This window comes from Artemia sp. Qi Xiang Cuo, chromosome 5 (assembly GCF_049724085.1).
Source record: "Artemia sp. Qi Xiang Cuo chromosome 5, ASM4972408v1, whole genome shotgun sequence".
NCBI classification, from domain to species: Eukaryota; Metazoa; Arthropoda; class Branchiopoda; order Anostraca; family Artemiidae; genus Artemia; species Artemia sp. Qi Xiang Cuo.
In genome coordinates, this window is record NC_142798.1 from 39259557 (window position 1) to 39277758 (window position 18202).

Genomic DNA, 18202 nt, shown 5'->3' on the forward strand with positions numbered 1-18202 from the left:
GGGGGGGGGGAGACGGGCACTTACAAATTATGTAACGTAATAAGTAAGATAACAAACTGGACATACAAATAATCAAACTGAAAAGAGGTTTCGCCCCCTGAGCCCATCTTAAGTCTGCCCGTATGATAAAACCATAATATTCTAAGATTTTTTTTTTTCGAATGGCTCAAAATTATGTCGTTTTTACTGCTGTGTCACATTTTCAACAGTGTTGCTCCATTTAAACCGTGAAAATAAATTAGCAAAATTAATTGTTTGAATTTGAAAATGCTATTCACTCGTAAAAATTAAACCATTAATAATCATTTGATTCATGAAGACAACCAAACCTTCAAAGGAAAGGGAAAACATGTTAAGCTGTTTAATGTCTTATATTGTTAGTTCTTTTTCTGATTTTTCACCAAGGTCTTTTTTATTTGGCCCCCGACACTACCAAATGCTACATAACTGCACATGGAGGTCTTGGTCATTGAAACAGAATTACAGACTTCTTAAGTTATCTATGGTTGTATAAGTTTCAACTTAACTAATTCAAACAATCAGATTGCATATAATGCTGATTCGTGTAGTGATTCCATTTTTTCCTCTTTCTATCTACATTTTGGAAGAAATTATGAACAGGCAAGGACAACATTACAAGGACAGCAAAAGGTTAAACATCTCACTCTTATAGAACAAAATAAAAATAATAATAGAAAAAATTACCAAGCAAATCATTTAATTCTTTCCGGATAAATTCTAGCAACTTAGGGTTCAAAACTCTTTTATAGCTTTAGGATCAAATTTACTTTTTTAAGATACTTCTTTCGATAAAAGACTAAGAGTGTTGAAGAAAAAGCGAGGCCTTCGAGCCCGTATCCTCCGCACTAAAAACTTGAAACTTTTACGATTTTCCCCATGATTTTTTAAGGTTTTCTCTACAATCCGCCGATTTTTGGGCACTTTCTTTTAAATGTCAAGCCAAACCAAAATGAAATTCTTCATACGTACGTAACTGATTCTATTTTATACATAAATATAAATACAATTTCTTATCTTTTCAATCTCTCAGGCAAGATAAGTTTTCCAAAAATATCACAATAACAAAGAGTCTTTTTTTTAGGCAATTTTATTGGCTGTTTTGGCAGCAACAACAGCTAAACCTTTCATATATGGCCACCCTGGTTTCCAACCATTGTCTTACCCATACTTCAGATATGGCGTATACCCATACGCTGCCTACCCCTACAGCACACCAGTGACAACAGTTGTTAAGTCAGCAGAGGTGAAATCCGTAGCAACACCTTTCGCCGTGCCTTTAACCCCAGCATATACAGCGAGTCAATATCATTCTCAAGATGAACTTGGGCAAGCTAGCTACGGGTACGCTCATCCAGGTCAATCCCACGCAGCAACAAGAGATGCATTTGGTAACGTCGTTGGAAGTTATGCATACATAAACCCAGATGGGAAAGAGGTTCGTGTTAACTATGTCGCTGATTCCAATGGGTTCCGTGTTGCTTCAAACGATCTTCCAGTTGCCCCAACAGGCCCAGCGTATGAAATAGCTGCAGAACCAGTCCCTGTTGAAGATACACCAGAAGTCAAAGCTGCTAAGGCTGAACATTTCGCTGCTGTCGAAGCTGCTAAGGCACGTAACGTAGAAACAGAAGAAGAACAGACTTCAAACCGTCGAAAACGCTCAGTTGTCCTCACCTCACCAGTCCAACATATAAATCCATTCTCCTACAGGTACGCATACGCTGCACCAACAGTATATCGTAGTCCATTAGCTTATGCAGCACAAGTTCCTTACACTGCTCCAGTTGCCTACGTAGCACCAACTGCTTACACCGCTTCAGTTGCCTATGCTACACCCACTACTTATACTGCTCCAGTTGCATATGCTGCTCCAGCTCTTCCAGCGCAACCATTCAGAGAAGCAACTCTAACAAAAACTGTTTTGAATCCAGGGCATGCTGTATCCTACAGGGTAGACTGATCTGTCGATACTGCAAGGACCTCCATCTAATTTATTTCTAAATTAATTAAACTACCGAAAGAACTGACTGTTTTTTATATTTTATTGTTTCTAAATAAATTACTGCGGAAGTAACCTATATCTTTAACTGTCCAATCGAAAAACAATCTAGGGCTAAAAAAAGGAAAGAAAAATCGCCTTGCAATCTATTTGTGTTAATTACTGAATTTATAAAAAAAACGACTATTTAGACGATCAACTTTCTTTCTATATCGGTAGAAATTGTGAACAGCTAAAGGCAGCATTAGAAGGGCTGGAGAAGGGTTTCTTTCAAATTTTTTTTTCAATGAAATACTAATAGCATTGAAAAAGAATTTAGGAATTCAGGCGTGTACCCCTCCCTGTCTGACATGTGTACAATTTTCCCCTCATGAATTCTTGATATGTTCGGGGTAATTTGTCTTTTTTTTGCATTTTTATTTTGAGTCGCGAAGTCTCATTGAAACAAAATTCTATATATTTACGTAACCAACACTATCATATATATATATATATATATATATATATATATATATATATATAAAATATCTGCACGATACTATCACATAAATAAGAGCTGCTTTCGAGCTCTCAAGCATGACAAGCTTTTCTAAAATATCAGAGTAACAAAAATGTTCCCTTTGATAAAGGAAATTTTACTGGGTATGTTGGCAGCAACAACCGTTAATCCTTTCATTTGATGCTAACCTGCTTTCCAACTATTTTATTACCCACACACGTTCAGACAAGTACCATATCCATACGCTTCCTATCCCTACGCTATAAAAGTGATAACAATTTAAAGTCAGCAGAACTGGTATCAACAGCTTTCACCGTGCCTTTTTTTCAGCACATACTGCAAGCCATTATCATCTTCAAAATGAACTTGGACAAGCTGGCTATGGATAAGCTCATCCAGGTCAATCTCACACAACAATGAGAGATGTATTTGAAAACTTTGTTGGAATTTATCCATATATAAACCCAGAAGAGAAAAAGGTCCGTGTCAACTACGTCGCTGACTCCAATGGTTCGCGCGTTCCTTCAAATGACCTTTCAAAGTCAAAACTACTAAGGCTGTACATTTCGCTGATATCGAAACTCCGAAGGCACGGAACCTCGAATCATAGGGTGAAAAAACTCCAAACCGTCGAAACCGCTCATTGGTCGTCGTTTCGCAAGTCCAATATATTTACCCATTCTTCCACAGCTGCACATATACTGCGCTAAGAGTATATCGTAGCCCACTAGTATGTGCTGCACAAGTTCTTTATACTGCTTCAGTTGCCTACACTTCACTAACTACTTGTACTGTTCCAGCTGTATATATTTCACCGGCTCTTCCAGGGTAATCATGTCACAGATACAACACTCATAAAGACAGTTTTAAATCCAGGTCATACTGTAGCCTATAGACTGGACAATCCATACAGCTCGAGTCTAAATGTAATTTATTCCTAAATTAATTTAGCTGCAACAGATTCTCTTTCTAATTTGCTGTTATTAAATAAATTATTGTGAAAGTACACTGGAATCCTGAAATTTGAAATCATGATGTCAGGGGTTCGATTCCTGGTGTCGCTGGTTATTTGGTTAGGAACGGGGGTCAATGGTGTGACTCTGTAACCTCAGCCAGAGTCGACCCACCTCTAAATGGGTACCTGGAGGAATCTACAGAAAAAGAAGGGAAACGTCGGATGATTTGCCCCCAACTACGCATTGCACTCCCGGCCGAAGGCATTGAATCAGGAGATCGGTACCTGCACAACGCAGAAAATTGGTCAGCATGCGAAAAAAGTTTTTAATAATTTTTTACACTACATCCTTAGTTTTTCATTTGAAAAGACAGTATTGCAAAGATAGTTACTAAAAAAAAGAAAAAGAAAAAAAGAAATTCTATTTTTTTGAAGATAAACAGAGACTACTACATGACTATACTGCAGCTGAAGCTGCTAAGGAACAAAACCTGAAATCGGAAAGTAAATACACTTCCAACCATTAAAAGCAGTCCTCGTCAGTTCAGTATGCAAATCCACTCTCCTACAGCTAGACCTATGCAGCACCAAGAGTATGCTGTAGCTCGATTGTTTATGAGACATCCTGCAACAGCTACATATATTGTTCCGGGTTCCAGCCCTGCAACAATTACTTATGCTGATCCAGTTGTATATGCAGCACCAGAAAAATTCACAGAGAAATTTTTGAACTCAGATCACTCCGTATCATCCACAGCTAACTGAAGAACGCAGAACATTCACGCCAGCATTTAATTTATTTTGAAATTATTATAACTACCGAAATGACCTATTTTTTACTGTTTGTTTTTGAAAAAAATTATGCAAAAATATATCTTATATTATATAGCCAGAGGAATTTACTTTTTCGCCAATACATTTAATTATTTTGACCTTCAGCATTCAAATATAAAATACTTCTCAAAAAGGTCCAAATCACATAAAATTTAAAGCAAAGTTATATTGACTTGCACAAAGACAACTTTACAAGCAAACTCGGGATAAAGACTCAGCTGTATTCAGGAAATGTATTCAGCTGGTATTACATTATCTCCATGATTTTGAGTAATAATAATAATAATCAAAAGAAAAAAAAATATTCAGAGCCGATTTTTTGTAGCCCTACCTAATATTTTGGCTTTTGGGACACACATCACCCTTCAGGGGTAACTCTAAAGCTTGAAACAGCACCCTTCATGGAATACTACATGCTCAAAATATAGAAGTGAAATGTCTGGTTTTGAAAAGTTTTTGGAAGCTGCTTTATTTTTTCTTCAAGGCTTACATACTATCAAAGAGAGTTGAAGAGGTTTGAGGGGGGGGGGGGTAACCCAAAATTTATACACTAATTCTAGCTTTATTTCAGGATTATGTTGTTCTTCATCTTAAAAGAACCATTTTTGTTTTTTTATCACTGATGCACTTAGAAAGGAAAATATAACAAGGGAAAGATAACAAGAATTCTTTATCATGTTTTCAGGTATATTACATTCTTACACAGTAGAACAGATTAAAAAAAAAATTAAAAAGAAAAGAAACATTCTTTGTCAACAAGAACAAGAATTCTTTGTCAAGTTTTTCAGGTAAATTACGTTCTTACACGGTTGAACAGATTAAAAGATTTTATGAAAGAAAAAGAACATGAAATAAAAGCATAAAGTAGTAAATAAATTCTCTGGCATTTACTTTCATACAGCAAACTCCAGCAAGAGAAGGCTTCAGTCAATAACTATTAACATCAGGTTAGGGTGGGTAAAATACAGACTAGATTTATCAGAGGGAGAAAATGTAGCCCCCTGCCTACCAATGAAGTTCCAGCGTACGAGTTTATTGCTACTTTCATTTACAATGTAAAGAGTAACACTTTACATACGCAACATTACGCAACACTTTGGGTTTGTCCTTTTTTATCTTCCTCTGCCACCGATTTCCGTTTATTGCAAGAAAGTGGTAAAGGTCTGACTTGGCGATTTTTATAGAAAGTGTGGACCAAACTGATGAGTTTGATATTACATTTTGGGAAGTTACGTATAATTTTTTGCCAGCAGCCAAAAATATATAGTTTCTGCTTCTGCTTGAGTAAGAGCCAGGAGTATGTGAAATGAAGTCGAGAGTTTAGCAAAGGAGTCTATCTGAAGTTTTTCTTCCAAACTTTAGTTTCTTTGACATGTGTTTCTGATTTCAAATGCAAACACTGTTCAAGCAAGCAAACAGCGTGCAGTTTCAAACTAAAACTGGAATGAAATATAAAACTGCTTAAAACATGCAACGATTTCTAGGTCTAAATACCAAAATATGTTCTTGGAATATTTCATTTCCTGTGTCTGGGAGTGATACAAATGATCAGTATCACACCCGTTTTAAAAAATTGTGTGCACCACTTGGTAATTGCGTTGCATTATCGTTTATAGTCATTACACAGTCACTTGCTTTAGGACGACCTTCCCTGCCTTAAAAGGCGTAAAAGGTAGACTGACTACCACAAAGTATCCCCGTGTCTTCGGTAAAGGAGAAATCTTCAAGCAATGAAACTGTAAATTTCAACTGTCTGAAATTTATTGAGTGAAGTCTCTTTGACTAATACCAAATTTGTAGTGAATGCAGACGCGTGCGGAAGGTATGGGGGACTCAAAACTGGTGGACGTCTCTGAAAATCGGTCCACTCTGTTTCTTTTGCGCAATTACTAGCCCCATAAGTTTCAAGCAGATTGGAGGTCAGAAAAGGAGAATATGTCACTAAAAACTATAATTCTCATACCCTATTGCCCTAGAAGATAGTCCCTATAAAATTCAAGTCGATCAGTAAAAAAATATCTACCTACCTTTTTGCTCAAAAGTTTGTGATGGAAACTGATCCTGGAGAGGCGGTTGGGAGACCCACTTCGTAGTTCTGGTCAGAGATAAAAATTCTTGTTTCATTCAGCCCCAAACTGGGTGTAGCGTGTCTAACTTTTCATTCAGAAACGGAGGAAGAAAGAGTTGGGAATGATGAAGGCAGCAATTGTCCCACTTTGGTTCTCTTATCATACATATTGAAAATCCTTACGTGATCCCATGATTCTGGTTTCAAATAGATGCAACATGCCCACAGTTATTCTAAAAGTTTACATTGCCAGGGATAGGGGAGTTGAAGGCGCTAAGGACCAAAGCTGTGTCTCTGCTATTCCAGATAGAAAACCTAGAGTTATTCCACTTTAAGGCCCAACCTGCCTAGCTTTCTGCTAAAGGGCTGGTGTAGAGTTGTCGGAAGGACCAGGGGTCCACTTTGTGTCTTCAATAATATGGATTAAAATATGGACGTTTTCAATTTAAACAAAGAGTAATATGCCCAACTTTATACAACAAAGCTAGGGGTGGGGGGAAGGTATTTTTGGAGTAATTGGAAGAGGGTAGTGGGTTCAATGTAAAACGAACAGAAATCGAAACAAATAATCACATTAAACACAAAGATAACGCATAGTGTTATGAAGTATAAACATAGATAAACACACGTGTTATAAAGATAACATATTCTGAAAAAAAAAATACTTATAATATCTTATTGAGTAGATAAAAAAATTGATTACATTTTTTGTTGTTTAGTTTTTATTTATTTGTTGTTTGTTTAGTTTTTCTGCTGAATGCTTAGTTTTCCAAACATCGACGAAAAATAGAAAACAAAATAAAATCACTACAATAATCAAGATAACTGGAAAGAACTAATGGAAATAAACGAGATTTTAAAACAAAAATCTCAGCAATCCAAAATTCAAGATTTTATTTTAAAATATTTTTTGTATTTTTTTATGTTATAATTATAAAACCGTTTGAAATATATTTGGTCTTCTGTAAAGCGCAAACGACTCAATATACTTTAGAAGGTTTACGGTTATGGGGAGGGGGGCAGTAGCCAAATTACTGTTTGTGGTAATTTCTGGTCGCTTTAAGTTTGACCTGAGTACCAATTTGAATTTCTACCTGTTTTAGAATTCATCTATTATCAGTAACTGTTATCTTTATGTTTGATGTTATCATTCATTTTAATTTCTGTTCGTTTTGAGCTTCATTTATTCTTTGGTAGTAATGTCTGGTCGTTGTAAGTTTCAATAAGGTTCTTTACTTTTCTTTGAAAAACTTCTTCTTCGCAGGGTTTTAAACTAATTTCAGTCCATTTTTGATTGCCGAAGTTTCATTATTAGTTAGTATTATGAATATTTCTCCAGTTTTTCAGGTGTTCTGCATATGAAGTAGAATTACGGATTCAAAATTGCAAAACCCTATATTTATCAGCGTAATTACCGTTAGACAACAACGGTGGCCACATCGAGCCGCGTGTTTACTGAAGATTCCAGGACAGAAAAATATCAAATAAACCTATAAATATTTTTACTACGAATATAACGAAGCATATAGACATTATACAATGATAATTTAGTTGATCATGACGTAAAAAACGACGTAACATCATTTCATTCTTTACGGCAAACTGCATCAACAACTTTTCCCGCCAAAAAACCTTACTACGGACACAGCCTGCTAATCAATCATAGTTAAAACCGTTTACCGAACTTGCGGCCAGGAAAGAAAAGTATAATATAAACCTCTAAATATTTTTACTGCGAATTTAACGAAGCATACAGACATAACACAATGATAATTAAGTTGATCATGACGTAAAAAGCGGCTCAACATCATTTCAATCTTTACCGCAAACTGCATCAACAACTTTTCCCACCAAAAAAGCTTACGGCTACTACGGACACAGCCTGCTAATCAATCATGGCTAAAGCCGTTTATCGTACTTGCGTCACAAAAATAAACAATACAACTAACCACACCCTTAGAGTCATTGCTCGCACGATTCTACCAAGATTTCAGACTTGGAAATTCAGCAGAAAGTAAGGAGCATACATAAAGAAACCAAAAAAGGAAGTTGAGCAGTAACAGGGGGGGGGAGGAAGAATGGTCAACAAATTTTATTTGCGTAAAACATAAGCCTCTGTATTTTATACCATTGGTGCAAACAAAATAGCGGCAAACCAGCTGTCTCAGAAACTGGACCACTAATCTCAGATTCGAAAACTACTTTCATCAAATTTTAATTTTGGGGTAAATAGACAGGCAGTTTTCTCACTTTTCCCTGCCAGTTCTGTATATTTTTTAGTAACCAGCTAGCTTTCAGATTGAACAACTGCGTAATTTTCTATTGATATATACTAATTTTGGCTATAGGTTTAGCCATTTGTAGCTTGGAAAGCTCTGAATAAGCAGGCAAAGGCAAATGGAAGCGGCAGATTGAATGCTTACAATGAAAAACGTCAATCTCTATATTTTGGAATATTAGTTTAGTCCCAACACACTGGCACCAAACCCACTAGTTTCGGAAATTTGACCACTAGTCTGAAATTCAAACCACTAGGCTCATTAAATTGTAATTACTGGAGATAAATATATATAGTTTTCTAAATTTTTTTTCTCTCTGACAGCTCTTTATATCTTTCAATGCTGCATTGCTTTCGAATTCAGTGATAGCATGGCGTTCTATAGATATACTAATTTTGGCCATAGGTTTAGTCATTTATAAATGTTAAGAGGAAATGGTTTATTAAATAGGCTCAACTACTCCAGAGGTGCTATTCAAGTAAATGTGGACGTGTTAATACAAAATTTTAGTAGACAATTTCATAGTGCGGATACATAATTAACTAGGCAATTACTCTTAAATTTTGCTTATAGAAGAGGAATCAGATAGAACAAAAACAAGAAGTATACACTTTAATTCTCTATTCAATGTTAGTTCAAGTGTGGCTAGGTAATGGGGTCAGATACAGCCCTGGGCTATATACAAAAGTTTGCTGAATTTTATGGGCTTAAATTAATTTTTTTGCTTATTACTCAACAAGAGTTGGTCCAGTTCAAGATAAAGCAAATTTGAAAGAAAAAACACAATAAACCTTACAAAAGATTTTTGTCAAACAAGGGCGATGAAACTAAAGAAGTCAACCAAGGTTTTTGTTAAATTAAATAAAATCAAAACAAGTTTTATTTTAACTGAAAGTAAGGAACGACGTTAAAAGTTAAAATGAACAGAAATTATTCCGTATATGAAAGGGGCTGTCCCCTCCTCAACGCCTCGCTCTTTACGCTAAAGTTTTTTTTTTTTATAAAAATAGAGTTGTGAGAAAGTCAAACTTTAGCGCAAAGAGCGAGGCGTTGAGAGGGACAGCTCTTTCATATACGGAATAATTTCTGTTCGTTTTAAGTTTCAACGTCGTTCCTTACTTTCAGTTAAAAAAACTTTTTTTTTTAATTTAATTTTTGACCGTTTTTGAATTAATGCAGGTTTTGGTTTTGGCTCACCGTACATGAATAATTAAAACAAAATTTGCATATTAATTTTACTTTTATTTGGTTAAATGGCTTTCTCGAAACTTGTTTAATTTTATTTACGAACGTTTTTATTAGTAATAAATATACGTAACTTACGAATGAACTTACGTATCGAACTTCTATATTCATATATTTGTAATACATATATTAGGGGGTTTGCCCCCTAGTCAATACCTCGCTCTTTAGGCTAAAGTTTGAATTTTGTTCCAATTCTTTAAAAATGACCCCTTAATCACAAAGGCCGTTATTTAGAATAAATAGCTCTTATGAAAGTACTATAAAATTTTTGGCTTAAAGATCCAGGTATTGACCAGGGGGTGAACCCAATCATATACGTAATATTTTCGGTTCGTTTTAAGTTTTGATGTTGCTCCTTACTTTCAGTTGAAAGGCTTGTTTTTTTTTTATTTAATTTCCAATTATTTTTTAAATAATTCTGGGAAATCTGGCGCCCCCTTGATAGCAATGTCCCTTCCCCTATGAAAACTTCCTTCATGGAAAGATCCTCCCACATAACCCCCGACCCCCCCCCACTACCAGAAAAAAACCCTGAAAACGTCTGTATACTTCCCAATAACCAATACCACATGTTAACGTTGGGTAAAGTTCATAACTTTCAGCCCTTCCCCCGAGGACTTCGGGGGATTAAGTCATCCTAAAAGACACAGTTATCATATTTTCGACCATGCTGAACAAAATGGCTATCTCAAAATTTTGATCGGGTGACTTTGGAAAAAAAAGAGCGTGGGAGGGGGCCTAGTTGCCCTCCATTTTTTGAACACTTAGAAGGGGCACTAGAACTTTTAATTTCAATTCCAATGAGCCCTCCCACGATATTCTAGGACCACTGGGTCGATACGATCACCCCTGGAAAAAAATAAATAAATAAACACGCATCCGTGATCTTTTTTCTGGCAAAAAATGCAAAATTCCACATTTTTGTAGATAGGAGCTTGAAACCTCTACAGTAGGGTTCTCTGATACGCTGAATATGATTATGTGATTTTCATTAAGGTTCTATAGCTTTTAGGGGGTCTTTCCCCCTTTTTTCGAAAATCAGCCAAATTTTCTCAGGCGCGTAACTTTTGATGAGTAGAACTAAAGTTGATCAAACGTATATATTTGATTTCAGCATTAAAATCTGATTCTTTTTATGTATCTATTGGTATCAAAATCCCGTTTTCTAGAGTTTCGGTTACCATTGAACCGGGTCGCTCCTTCCTTACAGTTCGTTGCCACGAACTGTTTGATAGGGCATTACATATGGATTTTACTTCCTACCTCTCTTAAACTTTATCAGAAAACATGTGCCACTTCGTCAAACACAAAAGTCCAGAGGTGTATATTATCAGCGGTATCTTCGAGAATTTCCAAACAAAATTTCAACTGCTTTTGAAATATCCTCACTGAGCAACACTATATTTGTAATGCAACACATTTTTTCACTCAGTTAGTGCACAGCACTAGGAAAACTTCCACAAAATGCACCGCTTGAATTTATGTTTGTGTTTCTGAATCTTAAAGACATTCATCAAAATCATGTATATCGTAATGATGTACCCATCTTCCAAAATCAAGTCTAATATCGCACATCTTGAGATAAGTCCTTAATAAGACACATACAATTGGGGAGCATATGCTTTTTATTTAAACATTAGCTTTTCAGATAAACTTTCTTCTACGGTTTAAAAGAAAGTAACAGAACCAGGCGAATGAGAATTTCTGTAATTAACTCAAATATGTACACATGAAAATCTTTGAAAGCTTCGTTCGTCTATATCAACTGATTGCCTTTAAATATTAAAAGAAAAATTTGTCCGGAAAGCGATTTGTTTATCCTATGGACTACAAAGAGGTTTATTTTGAACTAAATTATTTACGCAAATGAATTTTTATCTATGTTGTCAGCGAACAATTCTATTTCACACTTGTCGGTAGATATTGTAGACTTCAGACATATCTGGCCCCATTACCTAGCAAGAAGACATATGGCATAAAGTGTCTTCTGACTTAGTTCAACATCCACCTCAGCATTTCCAGAAAGTTTTAGATTAATACCCTTAACCGTTAGTGAGACATTAAAAACATCCCTTTTACAACCTTGACGGATGTAGTGGCTTTTTATTTAGTTATTTATATCCCCCTAACATTCCCTTAAATATTCAGCTTAATACCCTTGGCCGTGCTTGAGATACTGCTGATACGCCCTTTCGACAACATGTATGCATGTAGTCTTTTGGTTTTAACCAAATCTCTAAGCCATTTCTGAGATACTGCAGATACACCCTTATGCCAACCTGTATTCAAATAGTGTCTTTTGATTTAGTCCAACATGCTGCCAATATTCCCTGAAACTTACCAATTAATACCCTTAGCCATTCTTGAAGTATTGCAAGATACGCCCTTTTGACAACCTTGAGGCATAGAGCGTCTTTTGATTTAATTGAACACCCCCTCAACAATCGCCGAAAGTTTAAACTTTAAAGCCTTTGTCGTTCCTTAGATATTGCAGATTCTTCCTTTTGACAAGCTGGATACACACAGTGTCTTTTGATTTAGTTCAACGTCCGCCTCAACAAAATATTTAAGAGTTGTTTGTGTTTGCAGCGGTTTGAGTACAGAAAATAAATTTCAGTGTATTTTAGTACGAGGTTGGTCAAATCAAATTGGTGTTGGTGCTATTGGACACAGGCTAATAGCACCAGAAACTCTAAAAAAGATTATCGATAACGATACATACAAAAAACAATCGTTTTTTTTATGGTGATCCCAAAGATTATGCATAGATATATACCTACCTTCTGAGCCATTCTTGTCCCATGACTCCCAGTGTCCCCCATGCAATGGCACGGAATTTTCCGCAATTGCAAACAACAATTAAGGGCTCTCAACGGTAGGTTCAGTTTCATTAAACTCCTCACCTTATACTGCTTTAATCTGGGTGTAAAAACGCAGTGCTAGATTTCTCTAAACCAGTTAGCCAAAGCTGAATCTCCTGGTTCCGAAGGCGCGATTCAATCTCACCAAGGAAATCGTCAGGTTTACATTGGAGATCCTGATACTTATTACATGCCCACAAAAGGCCAGCATCATCCAGCAGGGCTTTAACCTACTTACTTTTCTAGAAGAATTCAACATCTCAGTGTAAGCCGTCTTTGTCAGGCGGTTATCCGACAAGCGTGGTACATGTGGCCAAAACCTAATCACCTTTAAGGTCCAAACTACTTAAAATAAAGAAATTGCAGAGATTCCTGTTATTTCACCACAATAGTCCCCTACAGTTACAACCCTAATGGGCAATTGGTAGGCCTTCAGCCATGAAAAGATACTTGTGTATCTTCATATTTTTAATTCCTATGATATGCTTTTATCAGAGTAGAGGATAAACAGCTGCCATACCGCATAAAATCATCAACGCGAAGTGTACTGTCCAGTTCCAATATGCTGCAATCTCGAATCTCAAATATTTATTACCTGGGGGCCACTTTGATGGACTCGTCTTCACAAGTAAATGAGAAATAATGGTGTTCGTCGGGCTTCCTACTTGGGAAGATGACAATCTTTGTCCTGGATGCGTTCAACTTCATCGATTCGGGTAAGGCTCAGGTAAATTCAGGAGAGTTTGGAGTTCCTCAGTTGACTTGGCCACTAAATCTGTGTCGTCAACGAATAGTAAACAAGAAAAGGTTCGCTAGCGAAACAACTGGGGCTCATCTCTGTTCAAGGAACTGTGAAAAATCAGTAATATACAGAGTAAAGAGCTTCGGTGACAACGTGCATCCTTGACGGACTCCTCTGAAAGTTATGAATGGACTAGATACGCCTTGGTAATAATAACCACAGACAAAATAACCTCATACACATTAATTAACAATTTAAGAAAAAGCCTATGTAGCACTAGCTTAGCAAGGTAACAGAATAAAATAGGCTTATCAATACTACCAAATGCCTTTTCAATGTCAAGAAGGGCGACATAAAGCTTACCTTTTCCCCTGCAATATTTTCCTATAAGTGCTTGAAGTGTAAAAACACAGTCAGTAGTTGAATAGCATTTCCGGCATACTCATTGCGTCTCGCTAATAATGTTACCCTTGTTGAGCCAGCCCCCAAATTTAACATCTAAAACCTTTTCCAAGAATACATTAATAGTTGGTACTCGGCTAATTGGGCGATTATTACTGTGCGTGACAAGGTCGTCCTTTTTAAATAGCGGCTTTAGAACCGACATATTGCATGGTGCTGGCTATCTAAATGAAACCATGACCACATTAAACAAAATTAATAGAGCTGACAATAGGGGCCCAATTGATTTTAATACATAGTTGAGGGGATTCCATCAATACCCAGAGAAGGCCCTCCACAGTGACTCTTAATACTTGCTTCAACTCACTCCCTGGCATCTCCCATATGAGCTGGTAAGAATCCTCTGGGAAGGGAAATTCATTAACAAATGAATCAATCGGATTGCTAGACACTTGCGAGTTTATGGGCGGGACAGCTAAATCTATTATTTTCCAGGTTTTCGAAGTAAGTCGACCAGGAGTTAACGTCCGGGATTGCTTTCATTGGTCATGTGGTGCACGTAAAAACTTCCATAACTCTTTGATACTCGCGAATCTGTGAGCTCGAAAACAATCCTCTTGTTTTTTAATTCAGGATTGTGCTTTATTCTTGTTTACTAAAGCCTTGTGTTGCTTTCTAGCTAATCTAAATGTCTAATCTAAATTTTGATGAGGGCTTCTTGTCGCTGATCTGGCCCATTAGCATTTTTATCTTATTTAATAAACTAAAAACCTTACTGAGTTTGTACTCTTCATCAAAAGGGCTCATTTTCAGATGTATTGGTTTCAAAACCCAGCCAGCCTCTTCATGGAAGAATTGTGCAGGGAGACAGCAATTTTGTCGGGGTCCGAAAAAATTTCGCATAAACCTTTTAACTTATCCAAAATCTCTTCCGAGCAAAATCAATCTTTCAGTGTTTTCGTTTCTTCCTCAGTCCAATCATAACAAACATCAAGTGACATGCATCAAGTTATAAAATTCGTCCAGTTTAAAGCTACGAGCCTGAGAAAATTTGGTTTATTTTCGAAATAGGAAGAAAAGATCCCTAAAGAGTAAGTGGTCTTGATGAAAATGACAAACATCACACTCAGCATATCACAGAACCCTATTTTAGAGGTTTCTGGCTCTTATCTACTAAACAGTAAAATTTTGCATTGTTTTTTTCGAGACGGAAGGTCACAAATGCGTATTTACTTGTTTTTTTCCAGGGGTTATTGCATCGAGCCAATAGTACTAACAGAATCGAGTGAGCGCTCTTTCGAAAGAAAATTAAAAGATCTAGTGCCCTTTTTAAGTAGCCGGATTTTTTTGCCGTTTTGCGGCCCAAAACTGAATGGTGAAAAAGGTAAAAATTCTAAAATAGCCAATCGATTTAAAACTGTTGAAAACCTATATATTGAGCTTTCCAGCTTCAGAGGCAGTATTTATTTTAAAACTTCATGAAACTAAGTTGATTCACTTGATGTTGATAAAAGTATGTACAGTGATGTATGATCACGCATCCACTATCATCGAGGACCGCTGCCGAGTCATTGTTTAGGTGAGGAGGGGAAGGTGTGCAAGGCATGATACCCCCCAAAAGTATATATTTAACCCCATATTTTCTAAATTGAGCCTTCATACAAATATAGAAGCGGGTGCGAGGGAAACAGGAGGTAGAAATAAATGTCTGATCTCCCTTCATTTGGACTTCGCCTGAACATGGGTGCTGTGGAGTGGTAAATCCCCTTAAATTGCAGAAAAAAATGTTTCCTCCGTAGCATGAAACATTGCATTCAAATGCTTGCCGGCACAATGCTTACCGGCATAAAACCTAATTTAATGATGTTTATTCACTTGCTATTTGATAAAATCATGGGCCTAACCTTAGACCTTAGATCATCCAGGGCCAGGAATGGTGCATAGGGTGTCCACGAAACCTCGTGAGACATATCGGAGCTGAGCAGTAACCATAATGTCCTCCGATTGTGACTGAAGAGACAGCTCCACGTTTCCCGGATCCTGGTCGTACTGTCGTCGTATGGTGTGTCTTGATCACCTTCTTTTGCACCTCTTTTCGGGACACCACTCATATACTGTACTTGGGAGTTAATCCTCTGGCGTAAGAAGGACCTGGCCAAGATACGTCCATCTTCTATGTTTCAGGAGGTCTGTCGCTAACGGCTGACCACTTCATCGGCAAAATTCTACGTTGGTGATCTTTTTTTGCCACGATATGTTTAGGATTCTTCTAAGGCACATGTTTTCAAGGGCTAGGACATGTTTCTCCACTTGAACAGTTATTCCAGCATTCAATTGCATAAGAGTTTGGACATCACATTGCTATTCAGTGTGAATCTTCAAGCGCATAGAGAATTTACAACTGCGTCAAATTGTTTCAACTTTCTAAAAGCCGATGTCACTTGTCCAATCCTCTTCTTGATGTCGTTGGCTATTTCACCATCATATTCAATTCAACTGCCGCAATACTTAAGTTCATTGACCTGCTCAACTGCCATATCTTTGAATATTAGTATCAGCGGAGAATCAGAGGTGGCCGTTCTCTTTGTCTTACTGACATTCACAAAAGTCCACAATTTTCCGCCTCTTTGCTTTAGATTACCACAGAATGTGGTCCATAACATTCAAACAGTTCGTGGTAACGAAATGTAACTAAGGAGCGACTCAGCCCAATAGAGACCGGAACTCTAAAAAATGGAATTTTGATAACAATATATGCCTTTTTACTATCTTTTACGCTGATTCAAAATATATAAAATTAATTGAGTTTAATGTAATTCATCAAAAGCTACAAGTCTGAGAAAATTAGTCCAATTTTTGAAAAGGCGAAAAATACCCATAAAAAGTATAGGCATCTTAATGAAAATCTCAAGTTCAGATTCAGCAACCCTCTTATAGAGGTTTCAAGCTCCTTTCATCTACAAAAATATGGAATTTTGCCCTTTCTTGCCAGAAGAAAAGATCACTGATGTGTGCTTATTTATCTTCTATTTTTTAGGAGTGATCGTATTAAGCCAATGGTCCTAGAAGAACGGGAGTTGAATGGAAATAAAAAGTTCTAGTGCCCTTTTCAAGCAACCGAAAAGGTTGGAGAGCAACTAGCCCCCCCGCCCCGCGCACGCCCCTTTTCCCCCAAAGGCATGCGATCAAAATTTTGAGACAACCGTTTGATTCAGCATATTTGTGAGGTCCAATAACTACGCCTTTGGGGAAGACATGACCCCCCATACTCCTTGGGGAAATAGCTGTAAGCTACACAATTTTGCCCATTGTCCACATATAGCCCAGCATTTGTTATGAGGATATATACAGATTTTTTTTTTGCGGGGGGGGGCATTTTGCGGGGGTATATTCCACAGGGCGAAATTTCCTTGGAGAAGAGTTTCCTCGTGAAAATATCGTGGACAATTTTACATGGGGGGTGGGGAGAGGATTTCCTGGTATGATTTCAAAACGGTAATAAATTTAATAAAAAAGTTTCAACAAAAATTTTCAAAAACAATTTCAAAAAATTTCTAATAAAGTTTGTTCAAATGAAAGTAAGGAGCAACATTAAAATTTAAAACGAAGAGAAATTATTTTTATATGAGGGGACTGCCTCTTCCTCAACCCTCGCTCTTTACGCTAAAGTTTGACTTTTTGTTACAGTTCTTTAAGAAAGACTGCTCAAACACAAGGACTGTTGAATTTGAACGATCAGTATTTTCAAAGAACTTGAAGACTTTAATTCTACATTAAGAGTACGTACCACGCATTATTGTAACAGTTAACAATGGTAACAACTGCAACACTATTGCAACAAAAGTGTTCTAATAACTGGAACAGCAAAAAACGTACATGAAATTTAAGCCAAGCACTACCAGCCACTAGCAACACCTACTAAATCAACGTTCTAACTAGAAGGTTTTTGCAACAACACGTAATCTTTTTTTGCAACTTAATTATTTTGGAAAATTGAGCCTTCTATTATGTTAATGTTCCCAGTGAAATATTCAGTTTTGCGACAAGTCTGTAGCTTGAACTTGCACTGAAAGTAAAAGATATCATTGGGTAGTAGTTCAGCTTTAGCTGCTCATTGAGCCAGAATAACTATGCAAGTTATACTTTTCTTGGGTAATGATCTAAGTTTGTTTAAGAAATAGAAAATTGTTCCTATTTTCAAAGGTTTTGAATCTGTTTTTACCACATTTTCCAATCTAAAAATATCAAGCAAATTTCAAACAAGTAATTCAGCAGACAGATACAACTTGATTCAAAT

General features: G+C 36.7%; 2 protein-coding genes across 5 annotated transcripts in view; one reads left to right on the forward strand and one right to left on the reverse strand.

The window, feature by feature from the left end:
- Positions 1 to 2101, forward strand: part of LOC148952124 (uncharacterized) — a 63535-nt gene extending 61434 nt beyond the window's left edge. The window contains exon 6 of the mRNA XM_089088626.1: positions 1103 to 2101. Coding sequence (XP_088944752.1) covers positions 1103 to 1981 — 879 coding nt within the window. The 3' untranslated portion in view covers positions 1982 to 2101. The remainder of the gene's footprint in view (positions 1 to 1102) is intronic.
- Positions 1 to 18202, reverse strand: part of Rbcn-3B (WD repeat-containing protein Rbcn-3B) — a 289137-nt gene that overhangs the window by 156146 nt on the left and 114789 nt on the right. The gene's annotated exons all lie outside the window — the stretch shown is intronic.